The 23,873-nt window shown below is 49.7% G+C and overlaps 2 protein-coding genes across 3 annotated transcripts in view; one reads left to right on the plus strand and one right to left on the minus strand.

Annotated features, from left to right (window-relative positions):
* CSF1R (colony stimulating factor 1 receptor) overlaps positions 1 to 10,425 on the plus strand; it is a 34,535-nt gene extending 24,110 nt beyond the window's left edge. The window contains exons 11-21 of the mRNA XM_003934081.4: positions 1,778 to 1,904; positions 2,022 to 2,126; positions 2,951 to 3,061; positions 3,702 to 3,864; positions 6,191 to 6,276; positions 6,394 to 6,491; positions 7,378 to 7,500; positions 7,581 to 7,692; positions 8,382 to 8,481; positions 9,294 to 9,402; positions 9,500 to 10,425. Coding sequence (XP_003934130.3) covers positions 1,778 to 1,904; positions 2,022 to 2,126; positions 2,951 to 3,061; positions 3,702 to 3,864; positions 6,191 to 6,276; positions 6,394 to 6,491; positions 7,378 to 7,500; positions 7,581 to 7,692; positions 8,382 to 8,481; positions 9,294 to 9,402; positions 9,500 to 9,625 — 1,260 coding nt within the window. The 3' untranslated portion in view covers positions 9,626 to 10,425. The remainder of the gene's footprint in view (positions 1 to 1,777; positions 1,905 to 2,021; positions 2,127 to 2,950; positions 3,062 to 3,701; positions 3,865 to 6,190; positions 6,277 to 6,393; positions 6,492 to 7,377; positions 7,501 to 7,580; positions 7,693 to 8,381; positions 8,482 to 9,293; positions 9,403 to 9,499) is intronic.
* Positions 10,426 to 10,583: 158 nt separating this feature from the next.
* HMGXB3 (HMG-box containing 3) overlaps positions 10,584 to 23,873 on the minus strand; it is a 54,956-nt gene continuing 41,666 nt past the window's right edge. For both annotated transcript variants that reach the window (XM_003934010.4, XM_010344537.3), the window contains exons 14-20: positions 22,535 to 22,666; positions 21,450 to 21,634; positions 17,728 to 17,947; positions 15,931 to 16,064; positions 14,997 to 15,113; positions 13,224 to 13,433; positions 10,584 to 11,974 (exon numbers count right to left, since the gene is read on the minus strand). In XM_003934010.4, coding sequence (XP_003934059.1) covers positions 11,507 to 11,974; positions 13,224 to 13,433; positions 14,997 to 15,113; positions 15,931 to 16,064; positions 17,728 to 17,947; positions 21,450 to 21,634; positions 22,535 to 22,666 — 1,466 coding nt within the window. In that variant the 3' untranslated portion in view covers positions 10,584 to 11,506. The remainder of the gene's footprint in view (positions 11,975 to 13,223; positions 13,434 to 14,996; positions 15,114 to 15,930; positions 16,065 to 17,727; positions 17,948 to 21,449; positions 21,635 to 22,534; positions 22,667 to 23,873) is intronic.

The raw sequence follows: 23,873 nt of genomic DNA on the forward strand, positions 1-23,873 counted from the left end.
TCCAGAAGCTCACTGTCTAGTAGGTGGGGTCTCTCTCTCTCTCTCTCTCTCTCTCTCTCTCTCTCTCTCAACAAGGTAAAGTCAAGGCTGGGTGCGATGGCTTATGCCTGTAGTCCCAACACTTTGAGAGGCCAAGGTAGAAGTATTGCTTGAGTCCAGGAGTTTGAGCCTAGGGAGCTGAGACTGCACCACTGCACTCCAGCAAGGGTGAAGGAGCGAGACCCTGTCTCAAAAACAAAAAGTAAAGTCAGATCGTGACTCACCTGTGTCAAATCTTCAGGGCCTCTCGCTGCCCGGTCAGGCGTGATAGCTCACGCCTGTAAATCCCAGCACTTCGAGAGGCCAAGGCAGGCAAACTGCTTGAGCTCAGGAGTTCAAGACCAGCCTGGGCCATGATAAAACTCCATCTCTACAAAAAATACAAAAATTAGCCAGGTGTGGTGGCACACACTTGTAGTCCTGGCTACTTGGGAGGCTGAGTTGGGAGAATTGCTTGAACCTGGAGGGTCGAGGCTGCAGTGAGCCAAGACTGCACCACTGCATGGCAGCCTGGGCGACAGAGATCCTGTCTTGAAAAAAAAAAAAAAAATCCCAGAAGGGAACCCACTCACCTCATAGCCCTCAAAACCTTCCTGCTTCTGGAACCTCCCCCAACTTCCCTCAAGCCATGATGGGTGCCTTCCTCTAGCTCAAACCTGCCAGGATCGTTCCCATGTCAAGGCGACATGGATGCTATTTGCATGCCCTGTTTGGAAAATTCGTCCTCTGATGGTCGCATGGCAGGCTCTTCAGGGGCCTTCCCTGACTTTTCTTACTTTATCTTCTTCATAGCACCACTCAAAAATTTCCTACATATGTATTTATTTGAGTTTAATGCCTCTCTCAGCCACTAGAATGCAAACTCCATGGAGAGGCAGGGACATTATCCTGTTCAACTCCAAATCAACGGTGCCTGACACAAGTAGATGCTCAAGAAAATATTTGGATGGGACTATTATTATTCAGCCTTAAAAAGGAAGGGAATTCTGACCCATGCTGCAACACGAATGAACCTCAAAGGCATTATGCTAGGTGAAATAAGACAACCCCAATAGAGAGACACATGCTGTGTGAGTCCACTGAGCTGCAGTAGCTAGAGCAGTACAATTCATAGAGACAGAAGGTAGAATCATGATTGCCACCGCCCGGAGGAGGAGGAGGAGGGAATGGAGAGTTCTTTAATGGGAAGAGTTTCAGTTTTGCAAGATGAAAAGAACTCTGGAAACTGATTGCACAACAATGTAAAATGTAATTTACGTAATACTACTCAACCATACACTTAAAAATGGTTGAGATGTTAAGTTTTATGTTATATTTATTTTACCACAATTAAAAAAATATACTTGGATGGGAGGGTGTATGGACAGACAGACAGATGGATGGATGAATAGATGGACAGATGGATAGATCATGTTCCATCCTCCCTCCTGGCTGAGGAATTATCAGATTATCAGAGATATCAAGGCCCTCAGAGATTGTTCTGTCCAAGTTCTTCAATACACAAATAGGGAAACTGAGGCTTTGAGAAAAGGTCACAAAGAAGGCAGAGTCAAGCAGGAACATGCTCTCAGTGCCATGTTCATGAGAAGATATGACTTTTCTCAGCCCACAGCAGGCCTTGCCCTGCCTTCTTCCACTGGGTGCCTCAGGACTGCCCACACCCCTGCTCCTGGGGGTCAGAGATGAGGTCCACAAGCTGCCAGCCCTGGCTGCCATGTGCTTCCTCCTCCTCCTGCAGAAGCCCAAGTACCAGATCCGCTGGAGGATCATTGAGAGCTATCAGGGCAACAGCTACACTTTCATCGACCCCACGCAGCTGCCTTACAACGAGAAGTGGGAGTTCCCCCGAAACAACCTGCAGTTTGGTGAGATGGCAGCACACCTTCCTATCACAGGACCTGTGGGGGTTGCAGGGAGCCCGTGGGCCCTTGGACAGAGGCCCTTTGGTGCTCAGGGACCTAAGGAACCTGTGTGCATGGCAGGTAATATCCTCGGAGCCGGTGCCTTTGGGAAGGTGGTGGAGGCCTTGGCCTTTGGTCTGGGCGAGGAAGATGCTGTGGTGAAGGTGGCTGTGAAGATGCTGAAGTGTGAGTGAGGAGGGGGGAAGAGGGAAGGGATGGGAGGTGGGAGATGCTGGGGGTGGGCTGGCCCTGGTGTCACAAGAGGCATTGCCCACATTTCAGCCTGTCGAAGCCTGAGGGACAGAGCTCAGAGGTAAGGACTTGGCTTTTCTTGTGAGCTCCAGGCACCTCTGACTCCTGGCTCCAAGAAGGTCTAGGTTGGCCAGGCACAGTGGCTCATACCTGTAATCTCAGCACTTTGGGAGGCTGAGGTGGCTAGATCACCTGAGTTTGGGAGTTCAAGACCAGCCTGACCAACATGAAGAAATCCCATCTCTACTAAAAATAGAAAAATTAGCCGGGTGTGGTGGTGCATACCTGTAATCCCAGCTACTTGGGAGGCTGAGGCAGGAGAATCACTTGAACCCAGGAGGCAGAGGTTGCAGTGAGCCAGGATCATGCCATTGCACTCCAGCCTGGGCAACAAGAGCAAAACTCCATCTCAAAAAAAAAAAAAAAAAAAAAAAAAAAAAAAAAAAAAAGGTGTAGGTCACCCTTTAAGGTGTCAAGGGGCTTCTGACTGAGCTCCAAAATGGCTGGGGGTACAGAGAGGCCACCTAGGGGCATGGCCTGGCCAGAGTTTGGCTTCCTGTCACTCAAAGACCAGCTCAGTGACAGGCCCATCCCTCTTCTCTCCCATCTGTGTGTCTGCATTTTTCCTTCTTCTTTTGGCCTCTCTGGGTCTTGGGGTACCCCCTGCTTGCTTCCATGGGTCTCTGCATTTGGCCCCCATGTATCTGTGTGGTGCCATGTCCACCCCCATCTGTGGGACCTGTGGTCCTTTCTCCCAGCCACGGCCCACACGGATGAGAAGGAGGCCCTCATGTCCGAGCTGAAGATCATGAGCCACCTGGGCCAGCACAAGAATATCGTCAACCTTCTGGGAGCCTGCACCCACGGAGGTAAGGGCCTTGGTGGGCATGGGGCCAAGGTCTTGGGGCCTATGGGGGATATGAGGGCCCCAGGGCCACCTTGCTCCTTCTTCCCCTTCTCAGGATCCTATTGCTCTAAGTACCAGTGGGATCCTGGTCTCAGCATCCCTTAAACTCCTGGCCCCATCTCCTGGACTAGTCAGGAGCTGCACGGGCAGCCTGGGGCATAGAGAGAGACTGATAAGCAGCATTGGAGCCCCTGGAGGAGGAGATGAATGGGACAGCTCCTGGGCCCCTGCTCGAACACCTACTTCTTAAGTCTCCATTCAAGGATGCTTCGACATTCTCCCCATTGCCCACAAAGGTGCCCTGGGCTTTGTTGGGACTCTGAGTGCCCCACATCCTTTTCACTGATAGCAGCTCTGACCTACATTGAGCTGCCATCGTTTTCCTTCAAAAGAAATAATTCTTGGGCTACATTTTTGTTTAAGGTTGTCTGTTTTAAACAGATGGAATGACTGAGGCACAGGGAAAATTGCTCACAGAGCTGGGGTTAGAACTCAGCTGTGCCAGGTCCTGGTCCAGTGACCTCACTGCCCCAGACCCATGCTCCTGTTTGCGCAAGGGAGCACTCAGCACCTGCCTCACCCCACACGCTTGGCTGCTCTAGGCCCTCTACTGGTCATCACAGAGTACTGTTGCTATGGCGACCTGCTCAACTTTCTCCGAAAGAAGACTGAAGCCATGCTGGGACCCAGCCTGAGCCCTGGCCAGGGCCCCGAGGGAGGTACCGGCTATAAGAACATCCCCCTGGAGAAGAAACATGTCCACAGGTAGCCCCTGGCAAAGGACAACAGAAATGCCAAGTCTGGGAGGTGGGACCCAAGTCTGTCTTCAAAGCCAGCTCAGGATCGGGTGGCTGTGTGGCCGATTGCCACCTGTGCCATGGGAAGTAGCCACCACAGGTTTTATGAGCACCTCTGTTTCTCTACTCCCTTCACTTAACAGATATTTGAGCACCTACCATGTTCTGGGAGGGGAGAGGGCAAAGACAAGCAGCTTATGGTCTGGTAGAGACGTGTCAATGAAATCACCACCCAGTGTGTGTAAAAGATCAACCAAGATCTGTGCCTGGAGCCCTAGTCAGAGATGGGCAGATGTGGCTGGGCACGGTGGATCACACCCATAATCCCAGCACTTTGGGAGGCAGAGGCGGATGGATCACCTGAGGTTGGGAGTTTGAGACCAGCCTGACCAACATGGAGAATTCCCATCTCTACTAAATATACAAAACCAGGCGTGGTGGTGCATGCCTGTAATCCCAGCTACTTGGGAGGCTGAGACAGAAGAATCACTTGAACCCAGGAGGCGGAGGTTGTGGTGAGCTGAAATCACATCATTGCACTTCAGCCTAGGTGACAAGAGCAAAACTCGGTCTCAAAAAAGAGAGAAAGAGATAGGCAGATGTATGTGGGGAGGAGTCACCTGTTTCTCCCATAGCCTGTGCTGACGACGCTGCAGAGCACCTGTTCCACTTGAGTCACCAACACCAGTGTCCCACATTGCCACGGGGGAGTGGGGACAGGGTGTGTGAATTGTTGGGTGAGAGGAGACAACACAGCGTAACTGTGGCCAGCCAGGTCCCTGGCCCACTTGGACCTGTTTCCCCAGCCAAGCTGTCAGAGTGTTGAACCTCTCAGGGTCTTTCCAGTTCTATTGTTCTGTGGTGCTGTGACTCCTGGAAGCCATCCAGAACAGAGCCATCCGACGGACAGAGCCACATGGGGAACCAAAGAGAGGAAGTGGAGAGATTCATGTCACACATGACTCAGGGGTAGAGGCAGAGCGTGGATTAGAATCCTGCCCTCTTGACTTCCAGTCCAGCATTCACCCAAACCACGCTGCTGTCCTGGAGGTCTCTGTCTCAGGGGCTTGTGGGGCCAGGACAGGATCAGAATGAAAAGGGTGTACACTGTGCCCTCATCCTAGACACTGTCAGCTGCCACGCCTGGGGCGGCAAAAGGGAAGGAGCCCATCTCTTCACCCAGGGTCCTAAAAAATGGGGCCTCCTCCCATTTTTCGCTTCCTCTTCTGATTTCCTGATACTTCTATGAGGGTGGCACACAGTAGACCTTTGAAAATCAGATCAAAATCCGCATCAAAAGAAGTTATTAGCTTCCCTCTTCAAATACACAGATGGAGAAGGTATTCCCAGAGTGGGTAATTTTGTGGGCACATGGTCTGGGAACCAACTCTGCCAAAATGATCCCAGGCTACGTTAATAGAAGTGTAAGTTTCTAAAACAAGGGAGGGGAAGGTCTTGCCATGGTCAGATCATAAATTCAACATTGGCTTCTCTTTCTGGGAACACTAGAGTATGGATGTTGTCAAGGTGTACATCTGTAGCGCAGAGGGGGCGCAAGGGAGAGAGCTCCTATCTGGTTGGAACGTGAGGGGCAGTAGTGGCAATTCAGTCTCCATCCGGGCTTCTCAAACTCTACCCCAAGTGTGCTCTCACAGGTATCTCTTGAGGACTGCCGGAAATGCACCACCTCAGGCCCACCCACCCAGGCCTGCTGCTTGAAAATCCGCATTGCAGAGATTCCGGGGTGATCTACCTGCACGTGAATTAGAGTTTACGCAGCACTGCTCCTGCCCAGTGGGCCTCAGCTTAGGCTGCACTTTGGGATCACCTGGGGAGATTTAAATCTGTGAATGACTGTTTTGCCCCTAGAGTTTCTGGACTATTTGTAATTACCCTGGTCCTAAAAGCTCCCGAAGTGATTTTAATGTGAAGCCAGGGGTGAGAGGCGCTGTGTTTAGAGAAGAGAGGACTCAGAAGGGGCCCTCAAATATGCTCCAGTGCTAGAGGACTCCAACTTCTCTGTGGCCCTTGAGGGTAGAGCGAGGGTCAGATTGGCATTAGGAAGAGTGAGTAATTTTCTCACGGGCAGAGCTGCCCAAAACCATAGGTTGTGAGTTCCCCAACTGGGGACAGCCAAGCAGAAACCAATGCTCGCTTGGATGGAGTGTGGCAGGAGGGCTTTTTATCAGAAAGGGACATTCCAGTTGACCGTGGGGTGGTGGGAGGCCAAGGCCTAAGCCGAGCAGTACAATGATGGGGGCTGACCCCCACCCCCAACCCTCTCTCCTATGTAGGGACAGTGGCTTCTCCAGCCAGGGTGTGGACACCTCTATGGAGATGAGGCCCGTCTCCACTTCTTCAAATGACTCCTCTGAGCAAGGTAAGGAGGTCCCAGGGCCAGGCCCCACTTGCTTGATGACAAGAAGAAAAGAAAAGGGCTGCTGGGACAGGGGGTGGGAGTGTGGCAGGGCTGCCCTCACAACGCTTTCCACCCCAGACCTGGACAAGGAGGGTGAACGGCCTCTGGAACTCCGGGACCTGCTTCATTTCTCCAGCCAAGTGGCCCAGGGTATGGCCTTCCTTGCTTCCAAGAATGTGAGTAGGAACCTGACCCTGGCTCGTGGCCACCCAGGTCTCTGTTCGGGGAGGCTGCGTGAGGAAGGATGGGGAGGCTGTGAAGAGGGTAGGGAGGAGACAGAGGGCAAGAGAGTCATTTGGGTGGCAGCTGCAGGCTGACTGGGAGAAAGCTGTGCCCAAGGCTGGGCACCTGTGTCCCCAGTGTGCGGACGAGGAAGGGTACCGGGCTTTATTCATTTGTTTTCACTAAACCGCAGAAGAAACAACAGTTGTCGCTCATGGAGCACATGGTCTGGTAAGGATGATAATGGGAACGTCCTCATAGAATTTGGAGGATGTCAGATGATATATGAAGTACACTCAGCCTAGGAAGAAGAGCCCGGGGAATGGGAGCTCTTGCCATCTTCCTTAGAACAGATTTGGGAGTCAATGGTTGATTGCTGGCTCTGCCATCTGCTCTGTGACTTCAATCAACTATTTAAATTCTCTGTGCCTCAGTTTCTACACCCATAAAAATGAGTGTTAATGACTGTTTGAGAGGAAAAAAGGATTCAAGGTGTGCAGTTTAGGGAAGGGCCTGGCAGGTGGCAGCTGCTATGATCGGATGTAACAGCTGGGTTCAGAGACTGCTCTCTGCTCAGGGGCCCTTTGCTTCTGGGGCCTGAGTGGACCACTCAGCGGACAAAGGGCAAGAAGGGCCATGACAGCTCAGGGTAACGGGTGTGTCTAAGCATCCTGGGCCTTGGTCGAAGGCATAGACACGGGTTTGTGGTAAACGACCAAAACTGATGTCCACTCCCTCAACAGGGACTTCAGAGCCTTCTGGGGCCCTCCCTGCCATCCTCCTCAACTCGGGCTCAGGTAGGAAAGGACCCAAGAGTAACCCTGCGGTGCCTTCCCACAGTGCATCCACCGGGACGTGGCGGCGCGAAATGTGCTGTTGACCAATGGTCATGTGGCCAAGATTGGCGACTTTGGGCTGGCCAGGGACATCATGAATGACTCCAACTATATCGTCAAGGGCAACGTAAGTGCTGGGAGGGCTTGGGCCAGCTGGGAAGGGGGTAAAGAGTCAGGGCCCGAAATAACTGGGGACTGTCACCCCAGGCCCGCCTGCCTGTGAAGTGGATGGCCCCGGAGAGCATCTTTAACTGTGTCTACACAGTTCAGAGTGACGTCTGGTCCTATGGCATCCTCCTCTGGGAGATCTTCTCACTTGGTGAGCCACTGGGCCCACTCCAGGCAGAGCCCGGAGCTGGCTCCTCTGGTTGCCCCACTGGCGGACAAAGATGCTTGGTGCCCAGGACACAGTGAGGGGTGGTGGGAGTGCAGAAATGGGCAAGGGCTCTCAAAAGCCAGCATCACGGCTCCTGCGGGGCTGGGCCCACCCCTGCCCTTGACAGGCGCTCCTTTCCGGCTCTTTTCCTCATTTGTCTCTGCTCATGCAGCTGCTGCTCTTACCCTCCTTTGTCCATTTCCCTCCTTTGTCTGAAGTCCACAGACCCCTGAAAATGCAGTTCTCTGCTACTAGGCTCTAGTAGAAAGAACTCCCATTTCCTGAGGACTAGGCACAGGGACTTGTACTCAGTCCATAAACGTACTGCTCCGACACACTCATAACCACCTGTCTGTTCCCGCTTTCATGATACGCAACTGAAACTTTGGTCTGATCCCAAAGCCTGCGCTAGAATTCTTGTTTGGTGTGCTAAGGCCTGGCTGGAGGCTCACACCTTCCCAAAGCCTAGGGCTGCCGCACAGAGGCTGGCACACAGGAAGCACTGGCCAAGAGCAGCTGCTGGTGCAGTGTCGTTAGCTGGAACCCTTCACGCCCAGTCACTGAGATGTGTGTGGGTGTGCAGGAAGCGGGAGAAGACAGCACGGCTTCTCACCTGACCTTGGCCTTCGCAGGACTGAATCCCTACCCGGGCATCCAGGTGAACAGCAGGTTCTATAAAATGGTGAAGGATGGATACCAAATGGCTCGGCCTGCATTTGCCCCAAAGGATATGTAAGCAAAGGGATCCCAGGGAGGGAAGAGGACAGTCCAGGCTTTTGCTGGAACGGGATGGAAGGCCATGTGGTCCTCCTGGTCTTCCCCTGTCCCAAATGTCCCAGAGTCAGGCTTTCTCTCTCCCGCAGTGGACACTACAAGCCCCTTTTGAGTTCAAGGTATGGGGGATGTTCTCAGAGAAGCAGCTCTTCGCTAGGGCTGGTCCTGAATGACTACTTTCTTTTTCTTTCTTTCTTTTTTTTTTGAGACAGTGTTTTGCTCTGTAGCCCAGGCTGGAGTGCAGTGGTGCGTGCAATCAATCATAACTTACTGCAGCTTCAATCTTCAGGGCTCAAGCAATCCTTTGGCCTCAGCCTCCCAAGTAGCTGGAACTACAGGTGTGCGCCACCAAGCCCAGCTATTTTTAAAAAGTTTTTAATAGAGATAGGCTATCACTACGTTGTCCAGGCCGATCTTGAACTCCTGGCCTCAAGCAGTCCTTCTGCGTCGGCCTCCCAAAGTGCTGGGGTTACAGGCGTGAACCACTGCACCTGTCCCTAACCTCAGGCTTTTCAGATTGTTATTGCAGTGACCCTGAGGATACCAAAATGGCCTCATCTGTCAAAATGAGGGTGATGAGAGCACCCTTCTGCAAGGGTTACTGTGAGGATTAAGTAATAAAGTGTGCCAAGGACTCAGCACAAGTTTTATACTAAACTCAAATTTTTGACTAGGTTTGGGGACCTCTGCTGGGTAGGTCTCTCTAGGGGCGTGTATTACTAACCCCCGGACCCCAGGGAGCACATGGGCATCCTCTGTCCTATCTCCAGATATGGCATTATGCAGGCCTGCTGGGCCTTAGAGCCCACCCACAGACCCACCTTCCAGCAGATATGCTCCCTCCTTCGGGAGCAGACCCAAGAGGACGGGAGAGAGCCGGTGAGTGGGGTGAGGCTCGGGGTGGGTGGCTGGTAAAGCAGGTTGGGCTGGGCCTGATGGATCCAGACGGACAGTCTCTGGTCTCTCCCACCCCTAGGACTATACCAATCTGCCGAGAAGCAGCAGTGAGCCGGAGGAGAGCTCTAGTGAGCAGCTGGCCCACTTCGAGCAAGGGGATATCGCCCAGCCCTTGCTGCCGCCCAACAGCTATCAGTTCTACTGAGGAGGCGATGACAGGGAGCACCACTCTCCCCTCCTCCAAGCTTCAACTCCTCCATGGATGGGACAACATGGGGAGTACACACAAACTCTGCCTTCAGTCATTTCACTCAACAGCTCGGCCCATCTCTCGAACTTGGGAAGGTGAGGGATCCAGGGGAGATCAGAGGATCGCACTCCCTGAGCATGGGCCATCACTGCCAGTCAGGGGCTGGGGGCTGAGCCCTCACTCCCGCTTCCCCTACTGTTCTCACGGCGTTGGCCTTGTGTTTGCTATGCCAACGGACAGACCTCCAGCCCGCTCTTAACATCCCTACTTCCAGGAACCCCCTTTCCTAATCCCTTCATCTTAACAGAATGGACTGACTTTATGCCTGTGAAGTGCCCGGGAGCTACACTGTCAGGCTCCTTGAACGACACAGACTGGCAGAGAAGTGAGATCTCCCTCTCAGAGAGGAGCAGCAGGAGCGGCAGGTGCTCACACCCTGCTCAGCTCAGGCCCCTGGGAGCAGGGTGGCTCCTAGAGAAATCTCCCAGGACCTCCTAGTCTCTGCCCTATGAGCCTTTACTCCACAGCCCCACCACCCCCACCCCCGATTTGGTACTGCTATAATGAGCCAAGTGGCAGCTAAACGTTGGGGGTGTTCAGCCCAGTCCCGTCATGCTGGGCTGGAAGGCAGGGGACCTTGGCATGTGGCTGGCCACACCAAGCAGGAAGCACAAAGTCCCCCAAGCTGACTCATCCTCACTAACAGACACGCCGTGGGATGTCCTTGTCAACATTAAACTAACAGCATCACTGCAGCCAGCCTCTGGTTCTTTGTGCCACACAAGTGCTTGCACACGCCCTGGGCCTTCTATCCCTCCTTCTCATGAAGCGATAAGCTCACATCTCTGCAGCTTGACCACACTGTGCCCCATACAATGTACACGGAATTGACTCCTGCTTCACCAAAACCAGATAATTTAATAAACTTTATTCTCGTTGGGGGAAGAGGGAGGGGAAAAAAGCCACCTACTCCACTCCTCTCAATAAATTAACACATGGCCAATTCCCAGGCCCTAAGCAAACCTTGGGCACTTGAGCCAGTCCTGCTGTTTACTTATGGCCCAGTCTGCTTCCCCTTCATAGAAGGGAGTTTTTCTACTGCTGCCAGGTTATGTCATGACCATGGACCACATCCCCTCTTGTGGAGAGGGTCCCAGGCCCAGACAGGATGTTGGGTGCAGCAGCAGTGGCCAGGGAAAGGAGGGAGGGGATGCTCTTCCTCAAAGCTTGGGGCAGAGAGGACAGTCCTGGAAGAGAGCTGTGGCTGTTTGTCCGTCCTCAGCTTCCCCCACATGTGGGTCCAGGAAGAGCAGGAGAGAAATGCATCCCTCCTTCAGGGAGAATCAAGAGCCCAAAGGGACCCCTAGAGCTAACGAGGCCACAAAGGCCCCTAGTCAAAGGCAACAGGCTATGCAATTCATGAAGCTGTGGGGGCTGAAACCAGGGCTCCTCAGGGGTGGGAGAGACCTTCTCACCTAGTACTAGCGTTCATGCCTTAGCCCACCCAGGACCTCCACCCTGACCCACAGCAGGCCCCAGGGAAGCCACCAGCCTTTCCCTCAGCCTCCCTTCCCTCCATTAAACATACCATGTCCCCCAGGTACTCTCTCAGGACCAGAAGAGGTTTCTTGGCACCACTCCTGACCCCTGGAGGGCTGAGAACCGAGGACCCTGGGCCCCGCCACGCTCAGGGAGTGGAAGCTCTTTGGTCAGTCCCAGCAGTCAGAGGCCCTTCCTGACAGGAGACCACTTCTGCAGGTCCCCTGGACAGCTCTGCTCAGGCAAGGGCCTCACTATGGCTTGAGAGATGGTGTAGTCCCTGTACAACAGCCTGGCTTATTCTGCCACTGTGGCCACCTCCTCTTCCTCACCCTCCTCCTCTGTCTCCGTCTTGATCTGAGCAACCCCAAGGCGGTAGAGGGTGTCACGAATGACCACCTCACCAGGCTGGCAGCTCTGTACGATGTCATGGATCTGACGATTGACAATCTCGCGGCTGGTGAGGAAGTCCATGAGGCGGTTGTAGAGGTAATAGTGAGTGGCATTGTCGAAGGCAATGGGCCGCTGCCGGACACTGTTTGGTTTGCTGTCCGTAATGGAGGCCAGGATGGTTGTGTAGGGTGCCAGTTCAGGGCACAGGGCCAAGGAGTGGTGCCCAGCACTGGGGTCATCAGAACTGGGCTGTGTGCCTGCATGGACAATACGCCGTGTGGCAGTCTTGGTGACCGGGTGCTGGATAGAGTGCTCAGTTTCTGTCATGTCCACAGCATAATGCTGGTCCAAGAGCTCTGGGCAGGACACACTCTAGAGGAGAAATGAGAATGCATTATGACAAGAAGGAATGACTAAGGTAGAACCCATGTGGTAATGAGAACACTGTAGGCTCAGCCAGCCCTGTTTGAATCTTAGTATCACCATGTACTGTGTCTCCTGGGTCAACCCCCACCCTGCAGTGCCTCCATTTCCTCACATGAGAACAGGGACAGTAACAGTGGCCACCTCCCAGAGCAGATGTTGGATTACTTGAGCTATTATTGTTCCCAGTCCATTCAGGCCAGGGGCTGCAGGGGAGCAGAAAGATCAGGCTCTGACGGAGGGTAAGACACCTTTCTGGGGTCCCCGGCATACTTATGGAGCCAGTGAGCCCCAGGGACTCCTCCAGGGCAAAGCCAGAGGCCTTCACTTCCCATAATGCATCCTGGCTGGGGCACTCGACCCTTCTGATTCTTCCCTTCTTCCTAATTTTCAGTTCTATATCTACTCCAGCAAAGGCCAAAGGCTGGCCTGCTGGCCTTGGAGGGTACATGACTATGAGAAATACTGTCTGGTGCAATATACTAAGACACAGAGACAAGGGCTCTGCCACTGATCTGCTATGTGACCTAAAAGAGTCTATTTCCCCCTCTGAGCCTTAGTTTTTCCCTTTTAATAAAAGGAGAGGGTTGGATAAGATCAGTGTTTTCTAAACCGGTGTGTCTTCAGATCACAACAGGCATGCCATGTGGTGTATTCATGGTCAACTAAATGTAAGACATGGTGAATTAAATGTACTCCAGGGCTGGCTGGGGCCTTTAATACGTCAGTGTCCACAATGACTCTCAAAGGTGGCAACTTTCTAGGCTTCTCTGGAAGGCAACCTCTTTTAACACAAGGTACCTATGTTTGGGCTATCCTGGGCACGCTAAGTGACATGCTGTGTCCTCAGAGGGCTTGGTCTGTAAAAACTTACAGAGTAGGCTGGGCATGGTGGCTCACGCCCGAAATCCCAGCAGTTTGGGAGGCTGAGGCAGCTGGATTGCTTGAGCCCAGAAGTTCGAGACCAGCCTGGGCATGATGACAAAACCCCATCTCTACTAAAACACAAAAATTAGCAGGGCGTGGTGGTGCGTGCCTATAATCCCAGCTACTCGAGAGGCTGAGGCACGAGAATTGCTTGAACCTGGGAGGCGGAAGTTGCAGTGAGCCGAGATTGCGCCAATGCACTCCAGCCTGGGCAACGGAGCAAGACACGTAGGCCTGGGTAGACATGGCAGTTCCTCAGGAGGTGACTCACCACAGGTGGCTCTGTGGGGCTAGAGAAACAGCCCTGGTTCCTCCCCCACATTTGGTTGGTCAGCTCTGGGTAGCAGAGGTCAGCACACAGGGCCACTGACGTGGCCAGATCTACCACATAGACGGGTGGCCAGTGGCGGGAAGAGGCAAGCAGGTCCACATGGTCACGGGCACTCTCACCCCGAACAAGATACTTGGAACCGCAGACCACCTGGGAGAAGAAGAGTGTGGAGGGTGGAGGAGGGGAGGGCGGGTGGCGCAGGGTTAATTAGGAAGCCCGTCTGCAGACAGACTGTGTACAGTTCTCACTCGCTTCTTCCCAGGAAGATGAGTAATCGGCTTCATGGCTGACGCCATGGCCATCCTGCTCCCTTCCTACTTCTGTCCTTAAATGAAGTCACCAGCTCATCCTTGCTCTTCTTAGAGAGAGCTGGGAGAATCCTGTCCTCAACTTAGGCTGAAAGGTACCTCAGAACATCTTTCAAAACCTCACTCTCTCCACATCATCTACCAGTTCACCACACTAGCTAAACAGCAGCAGCAGCAGCTAAGAGCTGGTTAAGAATGGAGATGCCTGGACCCCAGGCCAAACCTAAGAAACCAAGGTCTCTGGGGTGGGGTCTAAGCATCTGTATTTAGAGCAAGCTCCCCACCAGACCCTAGTGGGCTTGTTGCTCAGATGGGAACCCACAACGTAGTCTAGTAAACACCTCTACTGATAGGGCTGTCCAAGCACCATTCCATGGCTCTGGGATACCCACGTGGCTGTCACCTCCAAATGATGCCACTCCCATCACAGCCCCCAAGATCTACAGCTATCCCTGTGCTGTCAGCCGCTTCTCATGAGACGATCCCCAGTCGCATGAACACAATCCCTCGAGCAAGCTCTGATCTGCCCAGGGTAGAAGCATGAGCATCTCTTTCAGGCACAGCTTGTTCAAGTAGCTGGGAACTGGATGATCTTTTTACAGTGAGGGCCCCCACTAGCTCACGTGCTTCGGTGAACTGAAGGCTCTGCTAAGCCACCTGTCTCCTGTTCAGTACCTGTTAAGTGGGGTTTCTGTCCCGGCATCTTCCTGGGCCACTCTGTCATCTAGTACATAACCTGTCCCAGTGCTAAGCCAGTGCCCCTTGTCCACACCCTTCCACAGGTTTCCCATTCAAAGTCATCTAAAAGGTCCCTCATCACTCAGAATACAATACACACTGTTACTCCAGCCTAGAGAGCTCTACATGATCTGACCCCTGGGGAGCCCTCCAACCCCTGTCCTCTCAGCTCACTCTGTTTCCCCACTCATGGCCTTGGTGGTCCCTCAGCTGTGACACTCCTTCCCTGGCTTACCACTGGGCTCCTCCCTATCCTGCAGGTCTTAAGTCTTCTCTGCCACCACAGACAGCAGGTTCCTCTGTTACTTTCTATCTTAGGCCCTTATCTAATTTCTTCGGAGCTGCTGCCACAAGCTGTGGTGACTTTATTTCCCTACTAAAATATACAGTCAACTACGGAGGAATGACATCTTTGCCATTCTTTACACAAGCTGGCCCTTATACCCTCAAGAGCTGATGCCCAGGATGTGGTGGGGTGCTTAAAAAATACTGACGAAGACCCAGCCTCCCTCCCTAGGCCTCGAGGTAGTATCTGACCTCTGGGCAGCTATGCCAGAGGTTGCCTGGTGACCTAAGTCCAGCCCCCAAAACTGAGCTGGATCAGTCTCTGTGTGGGAAGTTCAACATTAGCAAATTTACTCCAAGCTCCACCTTGTTATTTTCTTACCTGATGGGGGCACACCTTGTAGATTTTACCACCTGTGAAGTGAGGTGGGGGCTGTATAGCTCTAGCTCCATTCTGTACAGATTCGTAGAGGGCCAATAAGGAGAAGCAGAGCTGGTCCTGGAGTAGAAGAACAAGATTACAAACATAAGAGTGATTGCTAAGGGACTGTGCCTGGTGCTCAGCACCACACACTCACCCAACACCCAAAGCAAAAGAATCAACTGCCCAGGCCAGAGTGGGCCTTGCAGCCTCATAAGCCTAACCTTCTCTAGGTACAGATAAGCAGTCAGAGGCTTTGAAAGGATTAGGTCACAGACAAAGCCAGCCAGACTAACCAAGCTGTCAGAGTCTGAGGCCCGAGTCCTTTCACTTTTTACAGAGCAAAGAAATCATCAAAGGGGAGATTTGAACATTTGAATCTGATCTTAAAGGAAGCATAACATTTTCAATAGCACAGAAATATAAACAGGAAAGTAAACGAGGTAGGAATCAAACAGACACATACACGGTCTAGGTATGTAATGGTAAGCATTTTCTAAGAGCTTGCATAGGTAATAATCAGACACTGTGTAAAGTGCATTCCTTACAACAAATTCACAAGGTTAGTATTTTGGTTATTTCCATTTTACAAACAAGGAAAATGAAGCTCAAAATATAAAGCAGCTTATCCAAGGTCACACACAGTAAGGAGGAGAGGCCAGGATTCTTGACCCCAGAGCCTAGACTCACTATCTTCAACAGGAGGAACTGCTAGAGGCCAGGCCCCACATACATGTCACCATCTAGCTGTTGCCCGTCTCCCAGGCATCCCTGATTGCCAGCACCTTCTGTCCAAGGCAGATGCCGTCACAGGTATTCATATCCCTGCTCTGAAAAGTGGACCAATCAGCTTACTTCAGAAGCCCCGATATCCACCACTGCCCTTGACACTCACCTTGGAGTCTTCTGCCTGAAAGGGTATGCCACACTGCCTCAGCAGGTGCTGCAGCTTCTCTTCACTGTAGGACCCAATCTCATCAAGCTTGCAGGTGCCCTCCTGGAGCAGCCTCACCAAGGCACTGCCACTGCCTGCAAGAGACAAGAGTGGTGGTGGGAGGGTGCTGCTGCCAGCCACCAGAGGCCACAGCTAGGCCCACAAAACAGCAAACAGTGGAAGCCAGCTCTGTGTCAAGCAAGCCCTCCCCCAGGGCTGGCAGAGGTGGGACTCAAGGCAGGTCCATGCTTTCTGCAGATATTTGAAGTCTCTAAGAACTGGCTTTCTGCCCTGGAACATCTGAGCGGAATACCCTGCAAACAGCTGCTGGAAAAAACCCTAAAATAAGTCAGCTTTTAATCCAGTCTTCTAAGGTTTTTCAGAACCAAGCTGCAGCAGTAAGAAGAGAGCAGCAGCTCTCATTTTAAAAGTGCTCTCTACATAATGTTCCTGAACCTGGCTAAAGCAAGAGAATTATGTGGGGGTCTTTAAAAAATAATGCCTGGAGGCTGGGTGCAGGGGCTCACACCTGTAATCCTAGCACTTTAGGAGGCCAAGGCAGGTGGATCAACCTGAGGTCAGGAGTTCAAGACCAGCCTGACCAATACGGTGAAACCCCGTCTCTACTAAAAATACAAACAAATTATCCAGGTCTGGTAGTGTGTGCCTGTAGTCCCAGCAACTCGGGAAGTGAAGACAAGAGAATTGAGAATTGCTTGAACCAGGAAGGTGGGGTTGCAGTGAGCCCAGATTGCACCACTACGCTCCAGCCTATGCAACAAAGTGGGACCCAGCCTCAAAAAAAAAAAAGAAAGAAAACGATGCCTAGGTCTTAAAGTATTAATAGTGAATATGAGGCGAGACCTCAATATCTAATATTAGGAAGAACTGTTTGTTTGAGAACCAGTGGATTATAACACATTAAGTATTTATGTTGTCAATTAAGTGGGTCATATTCAAAAATTCGAAAATGACATAAGATAGAATATAAAGTGCATTGCACTTGGTAAGAAAAAATACTGTTTTGGGAATGTCGTTTCAGTTACGGATATATACACTTGCATATATAGTACGAATATCATTCGGCGTCATGACGCAAAATGTATTCCTTACTGTGAGTTACAGTTTAAAAAAAAAAGGCGGCGGCTATCACTCCAACTGCATTAAATCACTTAATCTTCAGTGATCTATGAAGTGGGTAGCTATTATCACACCCTCTTTGTAAATGAAGCAACAATGGCTTGGGGCAATGAAAGGACCTGACAGGAGGTCACACAGCTACTGAGTGGCATAGCTGGGGATCAAACTTAGGTTGTTAGAAACCTATTTATCCTCTTAACTGCTAGTCCAGGGTTTCTCAATGTATAATCCATAAAACTAGCTGCAAACCATCTGGGAGGTCTGTTTTGAAGGCAGACTCCTTGGCCTGCCCCTACACTTTCTCAATGAAAACTTTTGGGGATGGAGCATTATCAGCATTTTTTACAGGCGTTCCCCTACTCAGTGCCGTGTATCCCAGAAGGCTGACAGTGAGCTGTGTGCCCCTGCTATTTAATATGGCTGACAGCTCTTCAAAACTCTTCACCACAACTTTAAAATCTACGAGATTTTGACACGGGCTGTCATTATCCTTCTGGAAGGAATCCTGCAGCTGGGCCTGGCTCTCTCTCTGCCACTGTGCTATCTTGCCATGGACAATATCCCACATTCTTGACTGAGCCCTTTTTTGGACCCCAATCAGCCACCAGGTGGCCTTACCAGGTACTGGTTGCACATCCAGGTTTTTGTCTTTCTCAGTGTTGACGACCACAGCTCCTCTCATGAGTGGTGGGAAGAAGGGGGCAATAACAGAGGCATCAAATTTGGTGATAGGGATGCTGGCAGGAAATGCCACCTGCTCAATCACCTCTGTCTCCATCGTGGCCCAAAAGTCCTCCACATTTACCTCATTAGAGCCCAAGAATTCAGGCCAGGTGAACTAGAAGGTCAGGATAAAGAAGGCCAAACTGTAGGAGTCACAGAACATCAGCAGCACAACAGTCTACCCCACCATTATATATACAGGGAAACCAAGGCTCAGTGAGGGGAGTCTTGACAGCCAGGCATTGCCAAGGAAACTTGAATTTGATGGCTCTGTACCCACCCGCCTTCTGGTCATATTTCTTTCTCCCACACCACAGTACTCTCCCAGGCATGAATAATGCCCAAGTCCCTTCTCTTAGATCTTTATTCATGTCACTTTCCCTGTCTTCCAAAGAAAGGGGAGGTACCATATGAATACCTGTTACATGCCAGACCCTTTGTAATGAACTACTAAAAAACAAGTCTGGGGATGGCTGAGGTGAGTATGAAGAGCACTCGAGTAAGCAACAGAACAATCACGTCAACACAGGTCTAGTTCCAAAGCCCAAACCTTACTCCTGATACCAGACTGGCAAGAATGAGCAGAACTGGACTGAGTAAAATTCCAATCATTTTCCAAGGCCCTGTGGATCGCCGACCTCCTCCCACACATCATCAGCACAGTTATCTCCTCTACCCAAAGAAGCATTACTTACCTATTAGAGACATCTATTAATAGCACTTGTGGTACTCAATTTTCCTTCTTGCAATGCCCTCTTATATAGTTCTCAAAACGTGACCGGGATCCCACTACCCCAATCAGAATTGTATAGGTTACTTACTAGAAATGTAAAATCCTTGGCCACATATTGACCTTTCTGAACTAAACTCCTAATTGTGCATTTAAAAAAGTTCCTTAGAGGAATGGTTCTCAAAGGGTGGTCCCTGGACAAGCAGCAAGAGCACCACCTGAAAACTTGCTAGAAACGCAAATTCCTGGTCCCACTCCGTATCTCCTGAGTCAGAAACCCTGTGGGTGGGACCCAGCAAGCCCTCCACTTTAAAAAGTTGTGAGAACCACTGCCCCATGTAGTTCTTAGGCCCACTGAAGTCCAAGAACCACTGATCCTCATAAAGACTCTTCCCCTGCCCTTATTCCTCTTTGTTCGCCACCTCACAGGGTGCTTAGTGCATGCTCTGTGTAAACAGCACACCTAGGGGAACGAGGCCAGCTGAGTCCATCTTCTCCACAAGGAGCAAGGGAACAGGTGATGCCAACTGAGTACACAAACTATCCACAGGGTCCTCCTTTATATAACCCCGAGAGATGGGCTAACAAGTCTCTTCACGGATAACAGCATATTTAAGTTTTGTTCCATAACTTCCTGTTTTAGTTCACAGACTTCAGGATACCTTCTCCCCACACACACCACACTATTCTCCACACACAAAACAAAGTAGTACCTCTATGAAAGAAGTACCTGGTACCACTGAAGAGAAGAGACAACAAACTGAGAGTGAAGGGAATGCTACTCCATTCTGGGACATGGGAGTCTTGGATGGGACATGGGAGTCTTGGATGGGACATGACAGGTGCCAGGTAGGACTAGGAGATGGCACTTCTGAAGGGAGGTGGGCATATCTATTCTTAGAAACCGTAAACTTGCATGGCCAGGTATGATCAGAAAATGGCCAGATATGATCAGAAAAACCAGAACTCAGAGTCCGCGGAGGCTGGTGAGAATGGCAGTGCTTAGGGTGCAGACTCCACAGTCAGTGGCTGGGAAAGAGCAAGGACAATCTCAGCCCCACCCCTCCGTGGCTGGGTGAGCTTGGGCAACGCCCTTGGACTCCAGGGCCTATGTCTATAAAAACCTGATGAGGTTGTGGGGAGAATTAGGTCATACAGTAAAGCACTTAGCACAGATTAAGAACCTGGCATAGTAATAGAATGCTTAATAAATCTTAGCTGCATTATTATTGTTACTACCAGGCAAGCAGTTTTGAATCAATCTGGAAACAGCCTCTTGATAACACACGCAAAATGGTTGTTTTAGTTGCCTGGTTTTTTAGGTGGAAAGAAAAAGACAGAACCATGCATTCAACCCTTCATATGTTTAGTGGTCCTGCCAAAATACACCAAAGCTGTTCTCTAGAGGTTCTGCACCTGCCTGAGCAGTGAGCAAATGAGATGCAAGTCCAGTACCTGAAGGTCACCCCATGTTCCAGGCTCTTGTTTGCTATGGTAGAGTTCAGAGATGGAAACCTCACACTCCAATGCAACTAGTATCACACTCAAGGGGCAGTCCCTGCCTACGAGTGATCAGACCTCATGGCACGATCACAGGGAAAAGTAATCTATGGGACTGCTTTTTTAAAAACCCTATAGAAGGTTAAGGAACATTTCCAACTATTCTGTTTGCTAAGAGTTTTACCATAAATATGGGTGTAGACTCACACTGGAAAACCTTTATTTTATTTTTTACATTTAATGAAATTATATGGGGTTTCTCCTTTAATCTGTTAAGTAGTGAGTTACATTAACATATTTTCTAATGTTGAAACAAGCTTGCTTCCTTGTGATAAACTGTCATGATGCATTACTTTATTCATTAGATATGCTTTGCTATTATCTTATTCAGACTTTCATCTATATTCATGAGCGCATTCAGCCCAAATTTCTTCTCTTACATCAAATGTCTGATTTTGTTTCCAAAGTTATACAACCTTACATGATGAGTTGGGGAAATATATCCACTTTTGCTGTTTGCCTATGTTTGGAATAATATTTCTTGGATATTTGTTATAATTAATTTATGAAGCCATCTGAATTTGGTATTATTACTGTGTGAAAATTTTTCAGTTCAGAACCTAAGTCAGCTCAGGTCACTCTTTTCCTCCAACGCCTTCAGTGGCTCTCCATTTCACTCTGTGCAAGTCCTTAAAATGGCTCATGTTACCCTACATAGAGTCGGCCTCCTGCAGCACCAAAACCTCACACAACGTCCCACGGCTCGCTCCCTCCCTCTCCCCCACACTTCGAGCCACACTAGCCTCCTTGCTGGTCCTCAGACCCTGTTCTTGCTGCTCCCTCTCCCTGGAATATTCCTCCAGAAAGCCACACGGGTTTCAGATCTCTACCCAAATGCTACTGTATCAGAGATGCCCTCCCACCAACTGCCCTCTATAAAATACAAATGCCCTTTCCCACGACACTGCGCTCTCCTCCTTACCCAGCTAGCTTGATTGTGCTTCACAGCACTCACTACTCCTGGATAGATATTTGTTTCCCGTGTCCCTAGACCAGAATGTGAGCTCCATAAGGACAGAAACTTTTTTTTAAACTACTATTTCCCAACTAAAACATGCATTTAGTTTATGTTCAATATATTTATTATATATTTTTGATACTCATTCACTGGATAAATACATTTTTCAAGTGAGTAAACTGAACAAACAAATGCCTCTATTTCCATCTGGCATTCCCTAAATGAACTCTCGGGCTGTAGGAGGAAAAAGCCACTCGCCTCACCTGGACAGGGCTGGAGTTATCCACCTCTGGGGGATATCATACAGGAAGGCAGCTGCCAAAACAAGAGAGTCGCGCAGGTCCCTCACAATGGCTGAGAGGCACTTACCTCCACGCTCTTCAGTGCCAGCACGTTCTCTTCACTCCTCTGGGCCATTTCCACTTTGGGGGCCACACCACAGATGCCACAGATCATGTCATTGTAGTCTCGGACAGTTAGACACTCAAAGGCCCAATAGCCATTGCACAGCAGCTCCTGCAGCTGGCTCAGCTCCTCTGAGGTCAGAGTCTTCTCTGGAAGAAGAGCAAGCACACTGAGAAGGGCACAGAAAAAGCCCCTGAAGCCACTAGCGATGAGCCAGTGGGCAGCAAGTAGAGCCATTCTGCAAGACTGATTCTTCTCAAAGAACAGCCAGCTATGCTAAATACCCTGAGGGTCAGGGACCTGGCCTGCAAGTGCTCAGGGGGCAACCCAAAGGGCATTTCCCACTGGAGTCATAGCTGCCTATATTAAGTACTAGATGCTGTGCTGAGAGCTTTGACATGTTACCTCACTAATTCTCACAGGAATTTAATTCTTTATGAACCAGCAGCTATTATTCTCATTTTATAACTGGAGAAACAGAGGCACAAGAATAACTTGCTCAAAATCACATTGCAAGTAAGTGGTAGAGCCAAGGCTGAAACATAGGCCCATGTAACTCTAGCAGCTTTGCTCTCCTGTTCTCACAGCAGGCAAGGTAAAGGGAGACTGGAACCTATAGGAACGGGATGAGAAAAGCACATATAGGAGTCAAGAGGGCATGGAGGAAAAAAATTCTAGACAGAAAGGGTGGTCCTCACCCTCTGGTCTTGGCATGAGCCTTGAAACTGGAAGCAGACATCCAGAAGCTGTGGTCAGAATGAGTCTGACTAACATGCACTGGGGCCAAGTCTCCCAATGACCAAAGAAGGTGCTTCTAGAAGTCACTTGTAATCTCTTGCTAAGGGTCCCTGTATGCACAGAAAGACTCATGCTTTTCCAAATTAGTTTGGCATTTGTAAAATTCAAAAGAGTACGTTACAAGTCAAGACTGTCTCCTTTTTGAAATGATCAGACCCTTCTCCAAAATGAGTCTTTTAACCAAAGCCTGCTCTGAAAATTCCCAGGGAGCTTAGGACTAACCTTGGGAAAGGGAGGAAAGCAACTTTTACCTGTCTGCTCCTGCACCGACTTCAGAACAACACTGACAGACACTCTGGGGTCCTCCCCTAACTTGATCTGGTTTCTGATCGCAAAAAGCAAGTCCAGGCTTACCAGCAGCTTGTTCCCCACATTAAAGAGACCTGCAAGTTAAGAAGAGGCAACCAGAAAACTAATGTATTATACACAATGGCAAAAACTAGAATACACACCAGCTGGGTGCAGTGGTGTGCGCCTGTAGTTACAGGTACTTGGGAGAATGAGGCAGGAGGATAGCTTGAGCCCAGGAGTTCTAGACCAGCTCTGGTAATACAGTGAGAAACTCTATCTCAAAAAAGAGAAAAAACAAAAAAAACAAACAAAAAAAACAGGGTGGGTGTGGTCTGTAGTCTCATCCCTGTAATCTCAGCACTTTGAGAGGTCAAGGTGGGAGGACTGCTTGAGTTCAGGAGTTCAAGACCAGCCTGGGCAACATAGCAAGGCCTCATCTCTATTTTATTCAAGATATATACATATATATATATATTTTTTTAAAGGCAAAGCAAAAACACCAAAACTAAATGTCCATTATGGTGCATTCATAAAATAGAAAGCATTAAAAGAATAAAGTATTACAACATGGAATCCATTTTTAAAAAAGTAGACCTAACTATTCTGATACAAAGTTGCCTATAATACATCATTAAATTAAAAAAAAAATGAAAACAATAATAAAATAGTACATACATCTTTTTTTCCCCAATAAAAACAAGAAACACTTTCCTCCCACCCAGTTCAGTCCTTGGACCAAAGGTATCACTCTTCCTTTACATTTCATTCAACTACATCTAGGGAAAGGCCAGGAGCATCCTTTAGCTCCTGAATGTATAAGGGATCAAAGGCTATAAAATCACTCCAACACCAAATCCTGCAATGAATAAATCAGAGGAATTTAAGTGCAGTCAATTTAAGACAAATAAAAGTGAGTGACTTTATATGTGCACAAAATATAATGCACTAATCTGCACAAAAGCAAATTGTGTTCCCAGTGAAGAAGGGTACGGAGAAGTGTGAAACCAAAAGGGAGAGCAGAGCTCTGGTCCCATACAATGTTTTTAAAAAAGCAAAAAAGTCATGATGCCCTCAGAAATCACCAAGTACAAACGTAAAAGACAACTGATATCACATTCTGACAGGCAAGAGGTAAAACTAAATAAATAGAGTGATAAACAGAGAAAACTGTCAAAAAGAGTCCAAAAGAAGAATGGAAACATTCACAAAAGAAATTTACTAGAGAAAAAACTCATAAAGAATCATAAAAATGACAAAGAAATACAACAAATTAAGATTATATTTTACCTATAAAATTGA

This window comes from Saimiri boliviensis, chromosome 1 (genome assembly GCF_048565385.1).
Source record: "Saimiri boliviensis isolate mSaiBol1 chromosome 1, mSaiBol1.pri, whole genome shotgun sequence".
NCBI lineage: Eukaryota > Metazoa > Chordata > Mammalia > Primates > Cebidae > Saimiri > Saimiri boliviensis.